At 28.2% G+C, this 25,371-nt stretch overlaps 1 protein-coding gene across 4 annotated transcripts; it reads left to right on the forward strand.

Moving 5' to 3' along the window:
* Positions 1-576: 576 nt before the first annotated feature.
* On the forward strand, positions 577-14,109 carry LOC132315945 (uncharacterized). Of its 4 annotated transcripts, none has more exons than XM_059814404.1 (11): positions 577-955; positions 1,925-2,060; positions 4,374-4,701; positions 5,756-5,839; positions 6,279-6,707; positions 7,041-7,176; positions 7,290-7,452; positions 7,610-7,738; positions 9,807-10,001; positions 12,128-12,250; positions 13,731-14,109. In XM_059814404.1, the coding sequence occupies exons 3-11, from the start codon at positions 4,437-4,439 to the stop codon at positions 13,842-13,844; spliced, it is 1,638 nt and encodes a 545-aa protein (XP_059670387.1). In that variant the 5' UTR covers positions 577-955; positions 1,925-2,060; positions 4,374-4,436; the 3' UTR covers positions 13,845-14,109. The 4 variants fall into 4 exon arrangements, with proteins under 4 accessions (XP_059670387.1, XP_059670385.1, XP_059670384.1 ...); XM_059814402.1 differs by having other exon boundaries at positions 1,925-2,041; XM_059814401.1 differs by having other exon boundaries at positions 1,985-2,060.
* Positions 14,110-25,371: the final 11,262 nt, after the last annotated feature.

The following is a 25,371-nucleotide window of genomic DNA, read 5'->3' on the forward strand; positions in this document are numbered from 1 at the left end:
TATGTGGAAATATATATATATATATATATATATATATATATATATTTTCTGATTAGGAGTGGAAGGCTTGAAAATTATTTTTGTAATTGAAAACTCTTGTGAATAAATAAATGTGAAGAGAAAGAAAGAAATTGCAAGAGAGAGTTGTGATAATTTGAGAGACGAGAAAATGTTTGTATCAAATTCATTGTGAACCTAAGCTGGTTTAGTTTGTGTGTGTGATTTTATTTGTCATTATAAAGTGATTATTATTATTATTATTATTATTGTGTTTTACCTTTTTTGTTTGTCATTGGGATCTTATAGTTATTATTCCTAGCAAATATCATTCATTCACACCAGGGTTGATAATTTTCCTAGTTCTGAACATAGTCGAAAGTTTTGAAAATTGAAAAAACTATACATAGGTAAGAAAATCAATTTATATTTTCTCATTTTATATGAAAAAATATTTTGCACACTATCTTTAAAATTAGAAAAAAGGTGAGGAAAAGCTGTTATGAGTTATTATTGTCATGAGAGATGATGACGTGGAACTGCACAACAATGTGAGAAAGACAGACACACAGAGAGAGAGGGAGAGAGAGAGAGAGAGGCCCATTGTCTCTCTGCGCCAGCGAAATCAGAGACAAAAATAGAATTGAATGAATCAGAATGCAATCGAAACAAATTACACGATAAGCTGTGTGATTCATAAAAAGCCCATAAAACAGTACAAACACAAAAACTCAGGCGACGTCTCTGTCCCTGTCCTTGCTCTTCGTCTTCTTCTTATATATATATACATATATATTTATATATATCAGCAGCTCGAGGAATCGAAAAGGACAAGGTTCGGAACCGCCCGCATTCGGATCCGACACCCCGTCGGGCCCCATCCCCCTCTCTCTCTGCGCGCTTACCCTTGTCGTTGCAGTTGTAGAGAGAGGGAGACCGTGATTTTCTTCTAACTCAGGTCCCTATCTCTCTCAATATACATATATATTTGGGTATGTATGTATAATGAATTCATGCATATTTATGTTTATGGTTCTACTGCATAATGTTTATGAATGATCATCTTCAATGTCATAATTGTTTTCTCGTTTCAATTGCATTTCTCACACACACTCTCTCTTCTCTTCTCATTAATATTTGATCGCTATCAATTTTGTGCGTTTTTTTTTTTTTTTTCTTTCTGATATATGATAGATTTGTTTATCTGTTTTGTTGTTTTTATTTTTCTTTTTAATTTAAAAAAATCTGAATAAGATTTCAAATTTCGTCTAAGGTGTCTGTTATCTGTTTAATTCACGTCTGCTCTGCAGTTAATATTTTTTCAGATTTCATTTTTTTTATGTCATATTATTAGAATATTTTTCTTGATAAGAACTACTTTTTTAATTTCTGAAACAAAAATTATTGTTTATTTTATTTTTCTTTGTTTATATATGCATTTATGTGTATGTACTTAACATTTTTTTTTTTTTTTTTGCTCTGTTCTTGCTATGTCGACAATTGCTGCATTATCTAATTTTTCAAATCTCATGTTTGGTATTTAATTTTTTGTTTGAAGGTGGGCACTTTTTGTTCATGTTCACTTATCCCCTCCCCATACTTCTCCCTCTAACTTTCTCTATTGTTTTAAAAAGGAATGTAAAAAGTTGCACCACATGTTGGATTCTGAATTTATAATTTCATGTTTTTTCCCTCAAGGTTCAAACTTTTTTGGTTCTAGTTCTTTAACTTATTATGGAGAAGTTGAAAATTTGTTTGATATTAGTTTACAAGTACATTCTTTTGATAATTACTTTGTTCATGATAATTATTACAAAATTAATTTTTAGCTCCTAGTTAGATTCATCAAGGGACCGTATAAATTGTGAATTTGAATCTCCATTGATTTTATTTTACATATATGTTATATTTATTCTATTTTATGCAGGTTTCTCATGAAGTGACATGTGCAAGTTTGCAAACGTCTGACTAAAAATTTTTCATGTAGGATCTGATTTTCGTGCGCTCTCTTCATAAATGCTCTAATTGATCGGATTACTTTAAGGTGATTGCTCTTTGCTGAGGTATTTTCTTTATGATTGCAGTTGAGATATAGGATATGCATTGAAATGATGATATTTGCTCGAGTTTCTAACAAAATGATGTTATGTCACTAAGACTCATGCATTTTTGAGAGAGTTGAGTAATTCCTCTTACATTGTGAATTTGTGATAGGGAAAATTTGTATTTGCTGGGGAGATATTGCTGTAAATCAGTGGAGTTGTTTTCATTTTTATTGCAAATCAATTTTCAATCCATATGGATTAATGATTTTGGCTCCTTTTTACATTCTGCTTGTTATTCTTTGCTTGAACCTTATCAGTGGACACTTCAGGTTAGTAATTGCACTTAAAAGAATATCTTCACCAACGCAAGTGTACTCTCTCCCTGTCTGTCTTTCTCTTCCCCCGTGTATGCACCTCGTTCATTCCTATGAATGTATGACATATGTTGCGTTTTGGATATCAAAGATTCATGAAGCAGGAATCATAGGAGACCTTGTGTATAAAATTGTTGCCAAATATGAATTACGCCAACACAATGAAAGTAAGAACAAATATTATTATTTATTTATTTATTTTAATCTTTTCAGTATATACTATCTGTTTATGTGACTACTTTGTATATAGATAGCTGATCGATTCGTATTTTATCAGTTCAGTAAACACTCACATTTAAAATTGATGCCTTGGCCTAGTCATAACTGGGGATCACTATGGAGTGGATTGTCTATAAAAAAAGAATTTAGATTTCAAAGTTAAATGTTATTTTGTGGTTGAATCGGATGCATTAAGGCGTTTTTATGGAGATGTATCTTGGACCATTGGTGGAAGCATTTAAATAGTACCATACCATTTGTTCTAGCAATTGATAGTTCTATATTCTTTGCTTTACAGAATTATTTTGGGATTTTAATGAAGTGAAGTTTCATTTTACTGTCATGTGTGGTTATGGATCTATTTATAATAGTATGAGGTGGGACCACCATGAGGCAGAGCCAGGATTCAAACCCCACAATCTATAAAAATAAATTTATTATATTAGTGGTCTCCAAATGATGTGAAAAGTTCCTTTCATTTCCATGGGATGGCCAAATATTTCCACTGTACATCTCCTAAATTCTTGGACACCTTACTACAATAGTACTTTCACTACTACTTCTGACAGCTGACTCTTCCTTCCATTAGTTCTCGGGGCTATATGATCCTGAACGATATGGTCTTAACTTCAGTATATCACAGCTTCTTCTCAAGGTTGTTAGGACTGAGATAGTGTTTATCAATTTGATCCAGCTGTGGACATACTAAAGAGATGATGACGAGGTACAACGTGAGAATTTAGAGAATGTGCTAAGTTGCAGCAACCTGCTTCACATTGATATGTTCATACACTGTTTAAACAAACTTTACATGCAGAATAGTTTAATTTTCCTTCTAGGGAGATAAGAACTTACATCTAGAATATTTTTACCTGCCATATTTTTTTTTTGGGTACTTTAGGTCCTTTAACTGTTGATTCTGCCTGCAACCTTATAATTTCTATTTATTTATTTTTCATAAGGTGGTTATAGAAAGGCTAAATAGTATTCACATCCCACTGTTGTGTTATCATACTCCACTTCTTTTTTGTTTTTTTAAAGGGAAAATTTTCCGTCAACAACACTCTCACACTCCATAATTATGCCCAAAAGTGCTCTTACACTCCAATATTGAGGGAACTATGCCATTTCATTTATATAAAAAAATCAAGTGGAATGAAGAGTAGATACGTGGAGTCTGGAGTGTGAAACTGCAAATAACACTTATCTACTTATGTTCCTGACTGGCAATGATTTGCTGAGGACTTTAGCTGTAGCCCTTCAAAATAGCAAAAGTTAAGTCTTCTGCATTCTGGAAGTATCTGTTTATGGAGCTAATCTAAACTGATGAGATCAAGTTATATATTTCCTTCTGGAACTGTTTGGTTAGTAATATGTGCATCTGGGCGGTCAATTATTGAAATATGGTTTGAGAAGATATAGAAGCAGGACATTATGATCATGTGGGATGTAACTGTCCAAAAATCTATTCTATGTCAAATTACTGCACTGATAATTGAATGCTGCACATTGATATTTTTCCTTTAAAGTCATGAATTACTAATACCAATCATTTATTGGCTAATTGAGTATACATCTTAGCTCGGTAATAATTGTACTTGCCTTAAGAAATGAAGGAATTGCTAGTGCTGTTGTTATGCACTTTGTGAATGAAAATTTATTTATTTTGAATTCTTTTGGATGCCCTCTGATATCTTCTGTGTCAGGTTCCTCATTTTCCTTTTTGTGTATGTAACAGTGAAGTTGGCATCTTCTATGAAGGCAATATTTGTCATTTTTGAGATTTTTAGAAACTATCATCATGGGTGCTTGTACATCAACACCATCTAAACCAATTAAATTGCGGAGGAAATACCATGTTCGGTTTCGCAAATACCATGGCAAGCTTTCCAATTTTGTCCATCATGGAGCCAGGAAAAAGAATAGCGATGCTGAAACTCGTGTAACTGATTTTGCTGTTAGTGAGTTTCTTCATACGACAACCACCTGCAAAAGATCTGATGTTTCTAATTCAACATTCCATCTCACCCAGTTGGAATGGCACCATAGTGAAATTGATGCTAATGGTATATACTCATGTTTGCTTTAAAAGTTTAATTACCTTTAGTAAATATTTTTCTGAAGAGTGATGGAAGTTCTATAGTTATACCTGATAGGAGGATCACTTTAGTAATTCACTATTTTGGGTCTCAAAATGGAAGGTTTTAGTTTTTAGACAAATGAAAGGAAAACTAATACTACACTGTCCTTTGCAGACTATTCTTTCTGCCTGACGGATTTGGATGGATCATGTTTTAATTTGTGATTTTCTGAGAGGAAATGAATATGACCTAAATACAAACTTTCTTATTGCAAAACATACGCCTACTGTGGGAAGTTTGAAATTGTAAAGTAGCTTAGAAATTCTACGGTCCAACTTTCCTGATCTAATTATTTGAATGGTGAGCCAAATTGAAATAGTACTGAAACGGTTGATTATACATTTTTCTCCCCACTTTACATATTCAGTTAAGTTTCCAAACTTTACATTAGGTGACTAGTAGCTATATACATTTATCATTAAATGTCTTATTGCACAAGCCAAAAAATCTCACATCATGAATGGTGTGAGTATCTTCATATTTGAAAAATATTGAGCTAGTGGATTTAGATTCTGCACGGGTCCTTGATCATGTCCTTAATTTTGTATTTGTTATTAATATATTTGTTAGAATATGCCTAAACCTTTGTAAACCTTAAATCTCCAAATCCTACTTGGGGGCTGTTAGATTTAATCAATAGTTTATATATATATATATATATATATATATATATATATATATATTTTACCTTTATCAATTTTATTTCTATTCCATTTTGGAGTTAAATATTTCTTCATGGTTTGTTGTTTCTATGATTTAAGAGAAGGGTCTAGCGACCTATGCAATTTAATATGAAATTTAAAATCTTTCATCTTTGTTTCTTCTTTCATGTGTTGGTGGTCTTGTTGTTTGCTTAGGCGTATGAATTGGTATACCAGTTGTTATCCACCTGAAGAAATTTTTCATGGTGTTTTTTGTGAAAAGTTTATTAAAAGAGATAGCTTAATGACTTTAAAATGACATATTCGTGTGTTTGCAGTATTTTGCGAAGAGGAAGCATGGTTTGACTCAGTCAGTATTTTGGAGTCTGACTCAGATGATGAGTTCAGTAGTGTGCATGGAGGTAATGAACATTAATCTCTTTTTGACTAATTAGTTGAATAAATGTTACTTCCTATGCAAAAGTGAAAACCGGTATGTCAATGCCACTGAGATAGTAGCTGATATAATGGATCAAATGTCAGTCACCTTCAGGTTGTTTAGCTTCAGGGTACAAACTAGTCTAGGAGATATCTTCTGCTAGTATTCTTCGATTCTTTATGTTCTAAATTTATTGAATTTGCAGAGCCCAAGGGTATCAAATGCTTATGGTTATAGAGATGTTTGTATTTACAGAATTCCTAAATATTTTACTAGGGTCTATTGTATTTTGGGTCTTCATGTGTATGCTTGACTGCTTGCTTTTATGCTGGTAAACTGACCAGTAACTTTGCTGCTAACTCTCGTACAATATCCGAACTAATATATGTTCGTATTTGTATACGTATTTTTTTTTCCTCCAGATTGTTTTCCTAGCCTTTCAAGCAGCATTCTGGAGAACAAGTGTATGTACAAAGAATACCATGAAAGATATCTGAAAATAGATGCTGGTAAAACAGACAAGTTTTTGAGCAAAGATGGGTTCAAGGAATCAAATGGATTTTCACTTATAAGTGCGCAGGGCTATGAACTTTCATGCTTGGGTAAGGAAGAAGAATTTTGCACCAAGAGGAAGAAAAACTATGTAAAAGAGGATGGATTTGATTTTGAAGAGAAAGCTCAAGAGAAAATTTTGAAGTCTGGCTTACCCCGATTGGTTCCTTCATTAAGTTTCAATGACAAGATTGTTAATGCATCAAATTCAGGTGCACAATCTCAAAAAAAGAAAACTGCAGTTATCAGACTTTCGTTAAAGAGGACATCTGTTGAAGGTGAAGAGACCAATGAGTTCTGTAAGTGCACTGCTGATTCTCTTTTCCTTAATTATTACTTTCTTGGTATGGAGTCCATGTTTTTGAGGATTGCTATATTTTGAGCATATTACTCTCTATTGTCTCTATTTTTCAACTTAATTTCCTAGTAGCTTGCATGAAATATTGCGGGAGATGCAATAATTATATCCTGTTTTGCATATTTATTTCTATAATTTATAAATCCACAAGCTCACTACCTGCTTTTCAGTTAAACAATTTATATTTCGCTTAGCTCAATGTTCAACTCTAGAATATTACTTTTGCATAACAGTGTCATTTTATTTACCATTAAACATATAAATATTTGTGCAGGTGCATCAAAAAAATTCCTATATCGTCCCAGAGCAGGACTTCTGATTCCGTGTTGTACAGAAGGGAAGCCAACTACAAGATGTTGGCTTGAGATTGAACCCTCGCACTTTAAGCTCCGTGGTGATAACTATTTTAAGTATGCTATTAACTTCCATTTGTCAATCATAGACTAGATATGTAGACATCTACAACCAGTTGTTATACATATGTTTGCTATGGTATTTAATTGTCTGAAAATTCAACATGCAGAGATAAGCATAAATCCCCTGCACCAAATTACAGTCCATATACTCCAATAGGGGTTGATCTTTTTGTGTGCCCAAGAAAGGTTAATCACATTGCCCAACACCTTGAGCTTCCTAATGTTAAAGGAGAAGGGAAGGTGCCTCCACTACTCATTGTTAATATCCAGGTGTTTTTTCTACTTCTCTTAATCTCTGAATATTTTCTCTTTGCATTTGTTATTTTGTGTGTGGAAGTGGATACCAAAAGGCAACTTCATCAAAATGAGTGAAGAGCAGTGGCTTTCAGCAGTTTCTTATTGTTTATTGTTATGCACTTTTGAGCAGTTGCCAACCTATCCAGCTCCAATGTTCCTTGGTGATAGCGATGGGGAGGGCTTGAGCCTTGTGCTATATTTCAAACTTTCTGAGAGCTTTGAGAAGGACATTTCTCCCCAATTTAAGGAGAGCATCATGGTAATTTTATTTTTAATTGTTTCTCGCCAAACTAGAAGCCCAATGTATTTTGTTTAGACTTGCTCTGTTAATATTTTCCTTTTGAGGATAAAAAGTTCTTTTCATTGCATGCTATAATATTCTTTTAAGTTAAATAGTTTTTACAAGGCCTCATCATCCACAACTGCTGTTCACACTTTTGTGAAGATAACTGTAGTTTTTTATTAGTCTTTCTCTCAAAAGTTTCCTTTTTGTCTAGACAATACATCAAAAAATCATTTTAGGAAACCTTGCTCTAATTTGTTTGGATTCAGATGAAGCTTCCACCAGGCAAAACTTTGTAGAGCCTTTCTATATATATGGAAGTTGCTCCTACTCAATTTCTAAATTTTGCCTACAATAGGTACTTTTTCCTTTGGTTTGAGATTGGGGAGACCTATAACCGTTTGATGCAGAGCGAAAGTAATTGCAATTGGAACTAGGATTTTTTTGTGTACCTCCATGTTCTTTGCTAATTCAACTTGACAGATTCCCCCAATTGGAACTTGGAATGGATGAGATCTGGTTTTGTCATGATTGGAAGCTATCTATGTGGTTATCTTAATTGGGTTTGTCAGGATTCAATCAATTAAGTTTTGTTTTCATCCTTTGCAGAAATCCTTCTGATATCTGTTAATCAAAATACTAATTTTGGTCCACCATGTTCCTGTTAATGGTCAATGACAGCCTTCTTTTCTTCCATGTTGAATATCATGTTGTACTGGGCTTCAACAACTTCACCAATTATGTGCTCGTCCCATGTTGACCTTTCCTTGAGAGTGTGCAGAACATTTGGGTCTCCATCCCTTTTGCATATAAATTGTTGAATCATAAGTAAAGCAATCTACCTATAATTACTTATCAATATCATCTAGTGCTGACTATTTCCTTAAACGTCTATGTCCTCTATGGAATTTAATATAAGCAATTTTTGTGCCTTCGGAGAGCACTCTCCAGGAGAACACTGGTTTTGGGGCAAACTGACAGTTACTAGTACAATCAGTGTAACCTGTTCGATCTAAGTTGCAAGTCAAGGGTCCTAGCTCCCTGTACATTAGGATCCTTTTTAGTTGTTAAGATATGCATATGCATCTGTTCATGGCCCTTGTTAAGAGAAGATTTGTTGTTTTGTTATGTCAGTATATCTGTAAAGTTGTTGCATTCTTAAACATATAAAACTTGTTGTTCAAGACATACTAAGGAGAGGGATTTCAATTTCTATTTTAATGCTAGATTGTTGCGTTTCCTGCTTCCTACTTGGTGAAGGATTTAAATATTTAAGTTACACCTTCTCTAATAGCTTAAGCTTTTGGAGTAGATGGTAGTTAACATGGTATCAGAGCCAAAAGTTCTCAAGTTCAAAGCTCACCGTCACCCAATTATACGTGTTGGACCAAAAAGAAGGCCACACGTGAGGGGGTGTGTTAGGATTTAAATAGTAAAGTTACACCCTGTCTTATGACTTAAACTTTTAGAGTAGATGGTTGTTAACAGTTAAACTACTTTGGAATCTGATTATAGCGTGGAGTGGATCAAAGGAAGAAAGTCTCTTGTATAAAAAGAAGGCCAGGGGCGTGTTAGGATTTAAATATTAAAGTTACACCCTCTCTAATAGCTAAAGCTTTTAGAGTAGATGGTTGTCAACACTACCTTGGAATCTGATTATAGCGTGGATCAAAGGGAAAAAAGTCTCTTGTATAAATCTCAATGAGTTGAGATAGCACATTATAGTATATGCGCACATTCCCTTGGCTTCTGGTATATGGTAGTTTACTTGCTATTTCCTTATACTGAAACAGAACTGTGAGAATTGAAAGTGAACAAGTTGAATATTAGTTACTGACCAAATTACCTTGGGAAACTCGGTGGTTACTGTTATCATGCTTTGACACTGTTTGCAAGTGAATTCATAATCTAAGCAACTGTTCCTAAATTTCATTTTGTCTCCATTTGTGTGCTTACAATTAATGCAATCACTCGTTTCCAGTTAGTATTATATTTCAGCTCGTTAATTTTTTATTTTTTATTTATTTTTTATTTTTGGCTACAGAAACTGGTTGATGATGATATGGAAAAGGTTAAAGGGTTCGCAAAAGAATCCTCAATTCCTTTCAGAGAAAGGCTAAAGATCATGGTTGGGGTGGTTAATCCGGATGAGCTTGTTTCAAGTTCTACTGAAAGGAAGCTTTTGCATTCTTATAATGAAAAGCCAGTCCTTTCACGTCCGCAACACAATTTTTATCAGGTGAAGTATCATGTCCTCACTTGTACTTTCTTATGATATCGTTGAACTTATGTTAGATCTTGGAGACAGATATGCATTTTACATTCATTATTTTCGTGTTGATACTATCAATTAAGACGAGCACAGAAACTAAAGCTTCTATAAATATGGATACACCCAATACATCGAAACTTATTGCCCATGGATAAAGAAAACTGTTTCAGATTCATCTTGCTTTTACCACAGTGAGGGTCTCAAGGGCACCATCTTGTTAATTGGCTATGTTGGTTTATTTCTCATTCAACTATAAAACTTTCTTTAGAACTATAGAGTCCAAATATATTTCCGAGATTACTTATCCAACATTGTCCTTAACTTTGAAAATCTTGACAAAGGACCTCCAATTTTCTCCTTAAATTCGAAAATCTTGACAAAGAACTCTCTGGTGGCAAGTTGTTTCTCCATGTTAATGAAATTTTTCACGCATTAAATTCTCAAAATCTCTCAATTGCGGAAATTCCTACTGTCACCTTCATTGATCCTTGCGGCCTTGTTAATGATTGTGAATTCCTTTGTTGGTCAAACTTGATGTCAATCTTCACATTTCTTGGATTTTGCATTTTTCTTGAAATTTAATTATCACTAGCTCTAGTGGATGGGCTTCCCATTCGAACCTGCCTTTATCAATTATAAAAAATTCTGCACCTGAATATATATTTGTAAAATCCAATCAAGTTAATGTACCAATGTGGTACTTATTTGATACTTAATAATCCTGTAAAAAATAAAAAATTTCTTAATAATTTGAAGTTGCTTCTCACCAACTTCTTCCAAAATTGAATTTCTTGTACTCGATGACTTTGGTTTCTTGCTTTTATCAAAACTTTCATTTTCAACCACTTTCATTTTATTTTTTCCCTTCCAGTTATTCTTTCTCAAATTTTGCCTTTATTTCATTATTTGATTTTTCTTTGTGTTTATTCTATTCTTATTTTTGCTTATATTCATCTTTATCATAATTTTGAATTCCAATATTCAAATTGTTAAATACTATCTTTCATTGTAGAAATAAATTAAGGTTTTTCACACCTAAGTTGGACAATATTTCCAAACTTCTTGATCCGCAACGTTCTTTAAAACTTTAATTGCTTATACTTCCTTATTTTCTTAATTCCTTTTCCTCTTTATAATTCCAAATATAGACTCCTTGACAATATCATCCCATAACTCAAATCTCAATTTAATGGATTCTAAAACTCCAATATGCATATATATATATAAACATAAACCACTTCTTCATCCATTTTGCTTCATTTTTTTCTTTCTACTCCTTTGACGTGGTGATTGCTAGCTATCCATTTTGGAAATTTTTAAAATTTTCACCTCTTCCCTTTATCTTCTTTCAATCGTCTGTTTCGCAAGCCAATTTACCAGCTGTTTTTTTTGTCATGCCCATATTTTGTCATCACCTGAAACTCGGATACCAAATTTGTTGGGAAAAACAGAAGTGTGATGTAGAACTTTAAAATACTGAATTATTATGGAGAGGTGGAGTACAGAATATTTTTTTGGTCTGTTGTATTCTTCTTAAAGGAGATTATATCCTTTTGATTTTCTTAGGGGTGACATTTACAAGGCCTACACACAAAGGCGAAGTATACAGATTTTTTTTTTTTCTTTCAAAATTACTCATCCACTTAATGCAATGCTGCAACCTTATAAATACAATGAGGAAGGTTTTTTTCTGAGCCGCAAGAAAAAGATGGGAGTAATAAGGTATCTAGGTCCATTCAGTCGAATGCTATGGCTTTTATTGCTTTTATTCCATACTAATCCAGTTTGGTATAAATTCTATGGCACTTGTTGGATAAAAAACACAATCATGTGGTGATGTGGTCTTTCCACGACTGTGTTGATTAGTACTTCTTCTATGAAGTTGAACTTAGCGTAATGTAGCAAGTAACACAGCTAATTTTGGAAGTCAGTGATCATTTGCTGACCTTGTCAAGACGTGTTTGTAAGCCAATCGGCTGCCTGACTTTTTTCTTCTCATTTGAAGTGTGGAACATTTCTACGAGACGTTAGATAGTGTGACTTGCCATTGAAGGATAGGATGTGTTGATTTTTTGCTTTCTTGTTTGATGCAGGGACCCAATTACTTTGAGGTTGACCTCGACATTCATCGCTTCAGCTACATAGCAAGGAAGGGACTTGACGCATTCCGAGAACGTCTGAGAAATGGAATACTGGATTTGGGTTTAACAATTCAGGTATTATTTTTTATCTTGTTACCTCCACTATTGTTGAGCATTCTGGTCTTGATTTAATGGAGCCTATTGAAATAAAGAAACTGATTATTTAATTATAATAAACTTCTCAAAACATAAGTGGGCTATATGTGCTTGGGCCCTTCTTGATCGAGTTCATCAAATTTCAACCGGAATACATCCTTTTTAATTTTATTTTTCTGAGCATTTGCATAATTATTTATGTTATTTAAGTTTTGCATTTGTATGTGAGCGCCCAGTTAATGTTGGTTACTACTTTCTAATGCTATGACTGCTACATCGACAAGACTTCACACGATCTTGCAGGGCTCCCCATCATACTTGAGTTTTCTTTTGACTAAATATGGAATGCAACCGTGACAGCATGCCATTTTGCGTGTCACAAGCCAAATTAAATCTTGTTATTCAAACATGTTTGCCCACTCATTCATTCTCTTTTTGCTCTCTCACTTCAAACCTTGCATTGGTGACCAACACGTGTTTTTATGCAAGATTTAATTGGCTTGTGAGAGAAAGTAAAGAGAATTAGCGAGCCATAATTAGTAAAATACGGTGAGAAAACACGTTGTGATATTGTGGCCCAAATTTGGTGCCAGGTCGTCTTGTGACCTGCTTATGACCCAACGACCCATTGGATGAGCTTTGTGTAGGCCCAAGCCCACCAAAGCTTTGGGGGTTCGTGGACCTTAATTATTCTCTTGTAGCCCGATATATAAGGGCTCTTAGGATTTGGAGTGGAGCATGAGAGAGACTATGAAATTTGTACAGAAACAAAGTGAGGGGCTGAAAACTTGTAATCTCCGATTTTACACAGTGAAAACTTCCGCTGGATCACAACCGTAAACGTAGGCTGTTGCCGAACCACGTATAAATCTTTATGTTATTTGTGTGGCGTGTTTACTTTTTTTTCGTGATTTTTGATTCAATTTAGGTTTGTTGCGTTTGTCATAACATACGTGTTTGTAAAAGTACAGATATAATTCACTTTTTCTAAAAATGAAAGTAGAAAAATTATATGTTTGGGTATAATACTTTTTTTGTTTAAAAATTCTACATCCATACTATTTTTCTTCTCTTATGCCTTACATGTTTTTATTTCAATAATAGAAAAGACTATAAATAATAAATTAATAAGGAAGTATTGAGTGTTGTAATTCATCCTAACCCGAACCCTCCATTAGGGAGGAGGTTGCCTATATCCATGTAGGAGTCAGTGAGTCACAATGGTGACAACAAGCTCCAAACTGTTATAGAATTTCCCTAGTTTTGATTGAATTTCTCTATATAATATATATTACCAAAATGACATTGTGTCACCGTTTCATTGAATTTCCCTAGTTTTGTAGTGTTGTATTATGTAGTTGATAATTTGACATAAAAAATAAGAGAAAAATGGTCTTGTTCTGACATCGCAAACGTTTTTTTATTGTGTTTAAAACTAACACTATCTTACTTCAAACAGGCGCAAAAACAAGAAGAACTGCCAGAAAAAGTACTGAGCTGTGTGAGACTGAACAAGATTGATTTTGTTGATCATGGCCAAATACCCACACTCGTGACGGTTGATAAAGCTTGATTTGGGTGGTGGTGTGCTGCAGGTCTGGGCATTCAAAAGTTATCGACAGTCGAGTGTGTGGGAAGATCATATGTTCATTATGTACACATTTTAATTCGCTGTAATTATAGCTGTATACGAATGATAGGAAAAGAAAATTCTCTCATGAACCAGCACAAACAAAATGTCCATCCATCTCGATATACTATTCATTTGAACATCAAAATTCTTTACTGTTATATAATCTGTTACTTTGAGCTTAAATCTTCACAACCAAAATTCTCTTGATTCTTGCAAAGGACCTCAAATGCCGCTCTTTTCGGCTTTTTTTTTTTTTTGTTTTTTTGAGTTATCATCTTCATTTCTGAGACCATTTCCATCCCTTCAACAAAGCATGGGTTCTTGGTGTTCAAGAACTATTCGAATTCAGGTGCAACAGCAAACTTGCAAAGGAACAAAAGAATATGATATTCAAAGACTTTATAGACATGAATATGTATGTAATATATGTATAGTTGTAAATGTGTGCTAGTGTGTGTGTGTATATATAGAGAGAGAGTGTGTGTGTTCAGAATGGAACGGCTACCGGGAAAGGCAACAGAGTCTAAGCAGGGGCTCTCCTGAGAGCAACTGAGAGGAAGCCATTTGCAGAGAGAGAAAAGATTGGACCAGACTTGCTTGAAGCAATTGTAATTCTCAAATTTGGTTTTGGAGAAAAAGTATAGGACTTTATGCCATGAGCAGAAAAGATGGGCAATCCAGTATTTGGTAAATTTCTTCATTTGTTAATTCTAACAATGCATTTTTTTCAAGTGTGGTTATATTTTTTGATTTTTTTATTTATATAATAATATTGAAAGTAAAATGAAAAAAATCAAATGTCTGTGATGTAGCGGTATAACTCAAATTAAAATGTTGAAGGTTCAATCTTCATAGGTGCATGGTGAACGAGTGTGTTATATGCCAAGACAAAAGGGCAAAAGAGAATATAAATATAAAAAATAAAATAAAATAAAATAAAAGCTTTTTCAAGTGTTCAGACATAAAATATAATTTGGTTATAATTTTTAAAAATTGATCAAACATAAAACCTATTTTGGTTATAATTATAGAAGTTGGGTATTTTAATGCAACTATGAGGTCTCCCTCCTGAGATTTTTCATGAACTCTCCCTTTTTATTATTATTATTATGATTATGTACAAATATTGAGGCACAAACTCAGTCACTTGAAAGAGGACTAAATAAGAATTATATAATTAAAATTTTGTTCAAAAATTTATTAACAATAGATCACACGAGACTGGTCATTAACTTATATTATTAACTTTGACCGACTCGTGGGATCTGTTATTAATGAATTCTTGAATGACATTTTAACTCTATATTCGTCATTTAGTCTTCTTTCAAGTAATTGAGTTGGTGCCTCAATATTTATGCATAATCATGACAAAAAAAGAAAGAGCTCATAAGAAATCTCATGAGGAAAACCTCATAGTAACATTACTCTTTTAACCATCTCAAAATTAACATTTAAAAAAAAAAAAAATCAACCTTTTAAGCTCTTGAAAAATATCCAAAACTAATACTCTAAAATTTAAATATTCACATATTAATTAAAAAAAAAAAAAAAAAACTTTTGAAATCTGAATTAAGAAAACCATACTTATTTATATAAGAATAGCCTTAAAAAAAAAAAAAAAAAAAAAAAAAAAAAAAAAAAAAAAAAAGGAGGATTAGAAAAACAATAGGATAAGGAAAAAGCAATAGTAGTATAGTACTACTAAAAGGAAAGGGACTCATAAGTCAATTTGGGAAAAAAGGGGGGGTGAAAACGAAAATAGGATTAGGGTTTTGCTATATAAGTGAAAGGAGAGAGCGGCGGAGGAAGAAAGCGCCTAAGGCCGAGCGCTTCCCCCGTGAGGGAAGGGGTGGCGTGGTATTCCACGGGAGAGGTTTTAATCGTGGCGCACGTTAGTGCGATAGGCGCAAATTAACAATATGGGACTCTCCATGAACGCTTTGCTGCTCTGATTTGCAGCCAAAGCGAGGGGATTGCCCTACACTTTTCTTTATCTCTTCCCTCTTTTCATCATTTTAATTAGTTTTTGTTTGATTTTTTAAACGTTTCTTACTAATATGTGTGTGTGTGTGTGTGTGTGTGTGTGTGACCAATTTAAACAATCATACACTGGATTGTTATGTTGATATGGTCATGATATACATACCATCTATCTAAGCGAACAAATTTTTATTTTATTTTATTTTTTTTTTAAATAAAATTTGTCTCTTGCTTTACAATTTGGAAGAAAGTTAGGGTACAATCATTAGTTGAATCTTTCAATTGCAACCCTTATCAACAAATTGTTTTTGAAGTGATTATTAACATTGAGCATTTTGTTAAAAGAGATCTGATAATCCAATTTTTCATTGAAAAAAAAAAAAATTTTGGAAGGATAAGAATCTATATATAAATAAAATAGGAGGGCCCAAAATAACTCATTTTCTAATTTAAAATTAATTTTAATGAAATTTGTAACTTATTTTCTAATTGGAAAAAAAAATGGGGGAAAGTGGAAGCAAATCATCATGTAGATGTATATTTGTAAAGCAACCCTATTTAATCCTGTAGGGGAGCAATTAGGGCTCCAAAACATGTTACTTAAAATAAAAAAGAGCAATTAGGGCTCCAAATCATGTTTTTTAAAATAAAAAGTTCGTGAAATGTGCTTACTCCAAATGAAAAAGATAATTAAGAGTAGCTTTTTGTAGTGCAATTCATATTTCTTATGTATCCTCCATACACATATTTAAGTCTATGATACGGAAGCATAGAGTATAATACTTCTTTCATCTTTTCATACATGTATCTTGATTAATGTTTAAATTCCCCTCGACATGACATTGAGATTTGAGACTTATATATATATATATATATATATATATATATATATATTGACAAAAAACTCGCATACACCAATCTCACGTATTCATTTGGAGATTTCAAATTAATTTTATTTGGACCCAATGATTCTTGATGGATTTCAGACTAATAAATGTTATAATAATAAAAGGTTAAATGCTCTGCCATCCCCCATGAGTTTGTCCTCTGTGGAGGAAGTGATTCAAAGGTGAAGATGAAGTTGGATTTGCATAACCCACTTCTTAGTTATATTGTCACAATGATTCAATGGCTACAATATAACTAAGAAATATATATATATATATATATATATATATATATATATATATATAAGGCACGTGAATGTTTTTTAACTAATATAATTTATATTTTTTAATTGTTTATAGTTTTATAAAATAAAATAAATAAATATAGGCAAAACAGTTTTTTCAGGCAAAAAAAAAAAAAATACGCAAAACAATTTTTAGATTGTAATAATTGTCACCTCAAAAGAAACAAAATATACCGAAAAATGTTAACTAAAAAACTAACCCAAAAAAATCTAGTACTACACTTGATCTTAGCCAAAAAGTCGAGAAAGGTGTAAGGCTTCTATGTAATCCTTTTTACTTAATACATGTGGGATAATAAAATTAAATTTTTTTTATTAAAAAATTCATAATAAATAGATAAATACAAGGATTATATACTTATATGTGATAGAGTTCTCTTTTTATATTAATTAATAAATATTTTTTATATTAAAAATTAAATGTTCAAATTCTTTAACTTTTATATTTTATTTATATATATTATTATATTATTATATATTTTCTTTAAATATATTTTTGTCTAATGTGATAGAGTTATAGAAATTGTTTTATTTTCTTTAAATATATCCTTCTTTAATTAGATTTCCTTTTATTAGAAAACTCATAATAAATAGATAAATAAAGGTTATATGTCATAGAGTTTTCAAAGAAAAAAAAAAAAAAATAGTTAATTTGTGGCAAAGTTTTGGTAATTTGTGTTACAGTTTTATAAAACTCTTTAAATATATCATTATCTAATGTGATAGAGTTTCATTGGAAATAAAATAGGTAATTTGTGGTAAATTTTATATAAATTATTTTATTTTTTTGAAATATATTTATAACAAATAAATAATAGGTAATTTGTGTTAGAGTTTAATAGAAACTCTTTTTATATCAATTAATAAATATTTTTTATATTAATAATTCTTGTCTAATTAAATTTCCTTTTATTAAAAAACTCATAATAAAAAGTTAAATATGTAATTTGTGTTAGAGTTTTATAGAAACTCTTTTAAAACCTCTTTTTATAACAATTAATAAATAATTTTTTATATTAATATTAGTTGTCTAATTAGATTTTCTTTTAATAAAAAAATCATAATAAATAGATAAATAGGTAATTTGTGTCAGAGTTCATATAAACTCTTTAAATATATCTTTGTCTAATATGATATAGTTTTATCGGAAAAAAATATGTAATTTGTGATAAAGTTTTATAAAAATTATTTCATTTTTTTTAAATATTTCCATGTCTAATTATATTTAATTTTATGGAGAAAAAAAAAAAAAAAATATATATATATATATATATGTAATTTGTGATAGAGTTTAATAGAAATTATTTTATTTTCTTTAAATATATCCTTGTTTAATTAGATTTAATTTTATTAAGAAACTCATAATAAAAGCTAATTTGCGATAGAATTTTAGAAAAATTATTTTATTTTATATATCAATTAATAAATATTTTTATATTACTAATTATGGTCTAATTAAATTTGTTTTATTTAAAAATTCATAATAATAAATAGATAAATAGGTTAATTTGAATTTTATTAGGTAGATTTTAGAATTTTTTTTGAGTTTTATATATATATATATATATATATATATATATATATATATATATATATAAAACTTCATATCAATTAATAAATATTTTTTTCATATATAAATAAGGTCTGGAATACTGAAACTCTTTGGAGCTTTTGTATTTTACCGATAAAAACTATTTTATATCAATTAACAAATTCTGGGTTTATGCCCCTCTGAATTTCTCTCTGAAATTATGGATTTCCAGAATTCTCAATTTTTGTATCCCTTCTTCCTTCCTCCATACCTCTACTTATAGGCTAGTTGGATTAATGGGATGCTAACATCTGTCCTCTGATAGTGACATAATTATAATTGGGCCGATTATATTGTGATAATAATCCATAAAATATAACTATTCTTTTCATGCCAATTAATAAATATTTTATTGTGATTTTTTTTATTAGGTAATTTTTAAAGAATAAAAGGTAATTTGTGGTAGAGTTTTATAAAAAACTATTTTATTTTTTATATCAATTAAAAAATATTTTTTTACGTTAATAATTATAGATTAATTAGATTTTCTTTTATTAAAAAACTTATAATAAATATTTAATTTGTTCTAAAGTTTAATAGAAACTCTTTTAAAAACTCTTTTTATATCAATTAATAAATATTTTTTATATTAATAATTCTTGTCTAAGTAGATTTCATTTTATTAAAAAACTAATAATAAATAAATAAATAAGTAATTTGTGTTAGAGTTTTATAGAAACTCTTTTTAGATTAATTAATAATTTTTTTTATGTTAATAAAACTTCTCTAATTAGATTTCATTTTATTAAAAAAACTCTTAATAAATATATAAATAAGAAATTTGTGTTAGAATTTTATAAAAACTCTTTAAATATTATATCTCTGTCTACCGTGATAGAGTTTTATTGAAAATAAAATATGTAATTTCTGATAAAGTTTTATAGAAATTATTTTATTTTCTTTAAATATATCCTTATCTAATTAGATTTAATTTTATTAAGAAACTCATAATAAAAGTTAATTTATGGTAGAGTTTTAGAAAAATTATTTTATTTTATATATCAATTAATAAATATTTTTATATTAATAATTCATGGCTAATTAGATTTTCTTTTATTAAAAAATTAATAATAATAAATAAATAAATAGGTTAATTTAAATTTTATTTGATAGATTTTAGAGTCTGATAGAGTTTTTTTTTTATTTTTATTTTTTTATAAAAATTCTTTCCATATCAATTAATAAATATTTTTATTTATTTACATAGATACTTAAATACTAAAACTCTTTGCACATTTAAAAATAGTATAGATAAAAACTATTTTTATATCAATTAATTAATATATTTTCATATAAATAAATAAATACTAAAACACTTTGGCAGAGCTTCTGTATTTTACTCTGACAATTAGATTTTCTTTTATTAAAAATTCATAATAATAAATAGAAAAATAGGTTAATTTGAATATTATTAGGTAGATTTTAGAGTTTAATAGAGTTTTTTTTAATGAAACTTTTTTCATATCAATTAATAAATATTTTTTATATAAATAAATAAATACTCAAACTTTAGATTTTCTTTTATTAAAAAATTCATAATAATAAATAGATAAATAGGTTAATTTGAATTTTATTAGGTAAATTTTAGAGTTTTATAGATTTTTTTTTTTTTATTTATAAAAACACTTTTCATATAAATTAGTAAATATTTTTTATATAATCAAATAAATATTGAAACTCTTTGACAAAACTTCTGTAATTAGGGGTTATGCCACACTGAATTACTCTTTTTATATCAATTAATAAATAAATTATAATAAATAAATAGGTAATTTGTGTAAGAATTCAATAGAAACTATGTTAAAAACTCATTTTACATCAATTAATAAATATTTTTTATATTAATAATTCTTGTCTAATTAGATTTATTTTTATTAAAAAACTCATAATAAACAGATAAATAGGTAATTTGTGTTAGAGTTTTATAAAAACTCTTTGAAAACCTCTTTTTATATTAATTAATAAATAATTTTCTATATTCATAATATTTGTCGAATTAGATTTCTTTTTGTGAAATACTCATAATAATAGCTAATTTGTGGTAGAGTTTAAAAAAAAAAATAGGTAATTTGTGATAGAATTTTATAGAAATTATTTTAATTTCTTTAAATATATCCTTGTCTAATTTAATTTCATTTTATTAAAAAACTTGTAATAAAAGGTAATTTGGGGTAGATTTTTTAAAAAATTAATTTAACTTATATACCAATTAATAAACATTTTTTATATAAATAATTGTTGTCTAATTAGATTTTATTTCTTAAAAACTTCATAACAATAAATTGATAAATAAGTCAATTTGAATTTTATTAGGTAGATTTTAGAATTAGCTAATTTGTGATAGATTTTGATAGAAAATTATGTTTTTTTAAAATATATTATTATTTAATTATACTTTTTTATATTAGAAAAAGCATAATAAATAGATAAATAGGCAATTCGTGTTAGAGTTTTATAGAAAATATTTTTAAAACTCTTTTTATATGAATTAATAAATATTTTTATATTTTAATAATTCTTGTCTAATTAGATTAGCTTTTATTAAAAAAAACTCATAATAAAAGGTAATTTGTGGTAGAGTTTTAGAAAAATTATTTTATTTTTTATATTAACTAAAAAATATTTTTTATATTAACTATTCTTTTCGAATTAGATTTTCATTTTATTAAAAAACTTATAATAAATAGGTACTTTGTTTTACAATTTAATATAAACTCTTTTTATATCAATTAATTAATATTTTTCATTTTAATAATTCTTGTCTAATTATATTTACTTTTATTAAAAAACGTATAATAAATAGATAAATATGTAATTTGTGTTAGAATTTTATAGAAACTCTTTTAAAACCTTTTTTTTATCAATTAATAAATAATTTTTTATATTAAGGATACTTGTCTAATTAGATTTCCTTTTATTAAAAAACTCACAGTAGATAAATAAATAGGTAATTTGTATTATAGTTTTATAAAATCTCTTTAAATATATCTTTGTCTAGTGCGATAGAGTTTATTAAAAATAAAATAGGTAATTTGTGTTAGAGTTTTGTAGAAATTATTTTATTTTCTTTAAATATATATCAGTGTCTAATTAGATTTAATTTTATTAAGAAACTCATAATAAAAGTTAATTTGAGGTAGAGTTTTAAAAAATTATTTTATTTTATATATCAATTAATAAATATTTTATATATTAATAATTCATGTCTAAATAGATTTTATTTTATTAAAAAATTCATAATAATAAATAGATAAATAGGTTAATTTAAATTTTATTATGTAGATTTTAATGTTTTATAGAGTTTTTTTTGTTTTTTTTTTTTATTTATAAAAATTCTTTTCATATCAATTAAAAAATATTTTTTTATATAAATAAATAAATACTTAAATACTGAAACTCTTTGCATATCTAATAATAATATATATAAAACTCATTTTAATAAATATTTTTATATTAATAATTCTTGTCTAATTATATTTTCTAGGTAGATTTTAGAGTTTTATAGAGTGTTTTTTTTTTCATATTAATTAATAAATAGTTTTTTATATAAATAAATAAATACTTTACATATTTAATAATAGTATAGATAAAAACTATTTTATATCAATTAATAAATATATTTTTTATATAAATAAATAAATACTGAAACTCTTTGAGAGAGTCTCTGTATTTAATCTGAAATTCTGAATTTCTAAAATTCTCAATTTCTGTACCCCTTCCTCCTTCCTCCATGCTTCTATTTATAGGCTTCTTCGATTAATAAGATGTTAACATATGTCCTTTCTTGATAATGACATAATCATAACTGGGCCGGGCCTGTATATTGTGATAATTATCCATACAAAATAACTATTCTTTTTATATCAATTAATAAATATTTTACAGTGATTGATTTTCTTAGTTAATTTTTAGAATTTTATATAAAGTATTTTTATATCAATTAATAAATAATTTTATATAATAATAAATAAATACTGAAATACTGAATCACTTAAATATTTTTTATATTTATAATTCTTGTCTAATTACATTTTATTTTATTAAAAAACTTATAATAAAAATAAATAAATAGGTAATTTGTGTTATTAATAGAAACTCTTTTAAAAACTATTTTTATATCAATTAATAAATATTTTTTATATTAATAATTCTTATGTAATTAGATTTCCTTTTATTAAAAAGCTTATAATAAATTGATAAATATGTAATTTGTGTTAGAGTTTTATAAAAAATCTTTTAAAATCTCTTTTTATAATTTTTTTTTTTTTTTTTTTTGTATTAAGTTAGATTGTTTTTTATTAAAAAAAAACTCATAATAAATAGATAAATAGGTAATTTGTGTTAAAGTTTTATAAAAATACTTTAAATATATCTTTGTCTAGAGTTTTATTGAATATAAAATAAGTAATTTGTGATAGAGTTTTATATAAATTATTTTATTTTCTTTAAATATATTCTTGTCTAATTATATTTAATTTTATTAAGAAACTTAAAATAAAAGCTAATTTTGGTAGAAAATAAATTGGTAATTTGTGTTATTAATATAAACTCTTTTAAAAACTATTTTTATATCAATTAATAAATATTTTTTATATTAATATTTTTTGTCTAATTAGATTTCCTTTTATTAAAAAAACTCATAATAAATAGATAAATACGTAATTTGTGTTAGAGTTTTATAGAAACTCTTTTAAAACCTCTTTTTATAAATAATTTTTGATATTAAGAATACTTGTCTAATTAGATTTATTTTTATTAAAAAACTCATAATAAATAGATAAATATGTAATTTGTGTTAAAGTTTTATAGGAAGTCTTTAAATATATCTTTGTCTAGTTTGATAAAGTTTTATTGAAAATAAAATAGGTGATTTGAGATAGGGTTTTATAGAAATTATTTTATTTTTTCTAAATATATCCTTATCTAATTAGATTTAATTTTATTAAGAAACTCATAATAAAAGCTAATTTGTGGTACAGTTTTAGAAAAATTATTTTATTATATATATCAATTAATAAATATTTTTTCTATTAATAATTCCTGTCTAGTTAGATTTTCTTTTATTAAAAAATTCATAATAATAAATAGTTAAATAGGTTCATTTAAATTTTATTAGGTAGATTTTAGAGTTTTATAGAATTTTTTTTATTTATAAAAACTCTTTTTATATCAATTAATAAATATTTTTTATATAAATAAATAAATACTGAAACTCTTTGGCAGAGCTTCTGTATTTTACTCTGGAATTCTAGAATTCTCAATTTCTGTTGTTGGGATATGTGTGCCGTAACATAGCAAATTCTTATTTTGGATTGTAAAAGTCATGATTCCTTATCTGAATATTATTATTAAAGCATTATACAATTGGTGAATGGAATGTATTATTTTTCGATTCATTATGGAATTGATTGTGTCCACTTGATTACAAGATATATTTATATATGTATGTAATAGCAATTAATACTATGTTATAAATTAGTAATCATAAATGGTTCAAAGTCAGTAATTATGGATGGACATTTAATTAGTTAAGACTTGAACCGAGTCCACGATAGATTGAGATATATTGCGAGAGCTGTCGTATGCAATTACTCTCTATCACAGCCATGGCTTTTGACTCTCAAGCGTGAGAGAAGTATAAACTCTTTTATTAATTAATAATTACTTTGATTTGTTCGGCGGATACCTTGGGATCCTTAGATCGACACTTTGGGTAGTTATATAATTAATAGTTAGAGATCTATATTCTCAATATTTGCATCAGTGCTATTTGTATTTATTTTGTTTTGATTATGGTTGATCACAAATTAAATTCGAAGGCCTTCGTATGTTTTAGATAAATGTTTTCTATATATATTTATTTAGTAAATTATTATTTTTGTCAAATAAATATTTTATTGTGATCGAGCCGGAAATAATCAAAGGTAACAAAATAATTATATTAATTATATTGTTGGATTGATGGCTTTAATTATTTGATAAATAATTATGCATAGAGGGGTCAAAGTGCAACATTGACTTAGAGGTTATTTACTATTTAATTGAAGTGCAATTAATTTCTTTTAGTAGAGTAGAAATTAATTTATGAATTAATTGAATTGGGTCCATGGTTTAATAGACCGGACCAATTATTAATTTATAGGAGCCAAGAAAATAGTAAGTCCAAAAGGATTCTCACCAATAGGCCAAGTTGATATTGGAGTCCTGTTAGAATTGAGAAAGTTGATTTAGAGATGGAGAATGGTTTATTATTTCCTTATTCTTATTTTTATTTTGCCTATATATACATGGGTCCATGTATATTTTAAGTATGACTTTTAGAACAAGAAAAAGGAATACACTTTTTCTCTCTAGATTTTAGGGTTTGTTTTCTCTTCTAAAAGGAGGCTACCACAACCCTAGATTCCAAGGTCATTCATCAAAGCATATTGGTGATTCCTAAAGGGAAGATTATAATCAAGAAGAAGGAGAAAAGATCTTGCTAAAGGGATCTACAATAAGTGAGAACATTCACTTTAGAGGAAAGATTAAAATGTTTACTCAGACCTTTGATGTAAGTATTCAATCTGTTTATTGAATCATACATCATATTTTATTTGTTTTTGCATAAAACTTGTCTCTATATGATGAATCAAGATCCATGATTGCAAATCCCTCAAAAGTTTTTAAAAACTTGCACGTTTCCCAACATCTATACCCTTCGT

The sequence above is a fragment of the Cornus florida genome, unplaced genomic scaffold (assembly GCF_030987335.1).
Source record: "Cornus florida cultivar Cherokee Brave unplaced genomic scaffold, ASM3098733v1 CherokeeBrave_3.0.0_Hap2_Chr07, whole genome shotgun sequence".
NCBI classification, from domain to species: Eukaryota; Viridiplantae; Streptophyta; class Magnoliopsida; order Cornales; family Cornaceae; genus Cornus; species Cornus florida.

Excerpts from the sequence above, each read along its gene's own strand:
- LOC132315945 (XM_059814404.1), top strand. The coding sequence starts at position 4,437 with ATGGGTGCTTGTACATCAACACCATCTAAACCAATTAAATTGCGGAGG. Across the intron at positions 6,708-7,040 it reads TGAAGAGACCAATGAGTTCT|GTGCATCAAAAAAATTCCTA; the intron begins GTAAGTGCACTG and ends ATATTTGTGCAG. Across the intron at positions 12,251-13,730 it reads ATTTGGGTTTAACAATTCAG|GCGCAAAAACAAGAAGAACT; the intron begins GTATTATTTTTT and ends TACTTCAAACAG.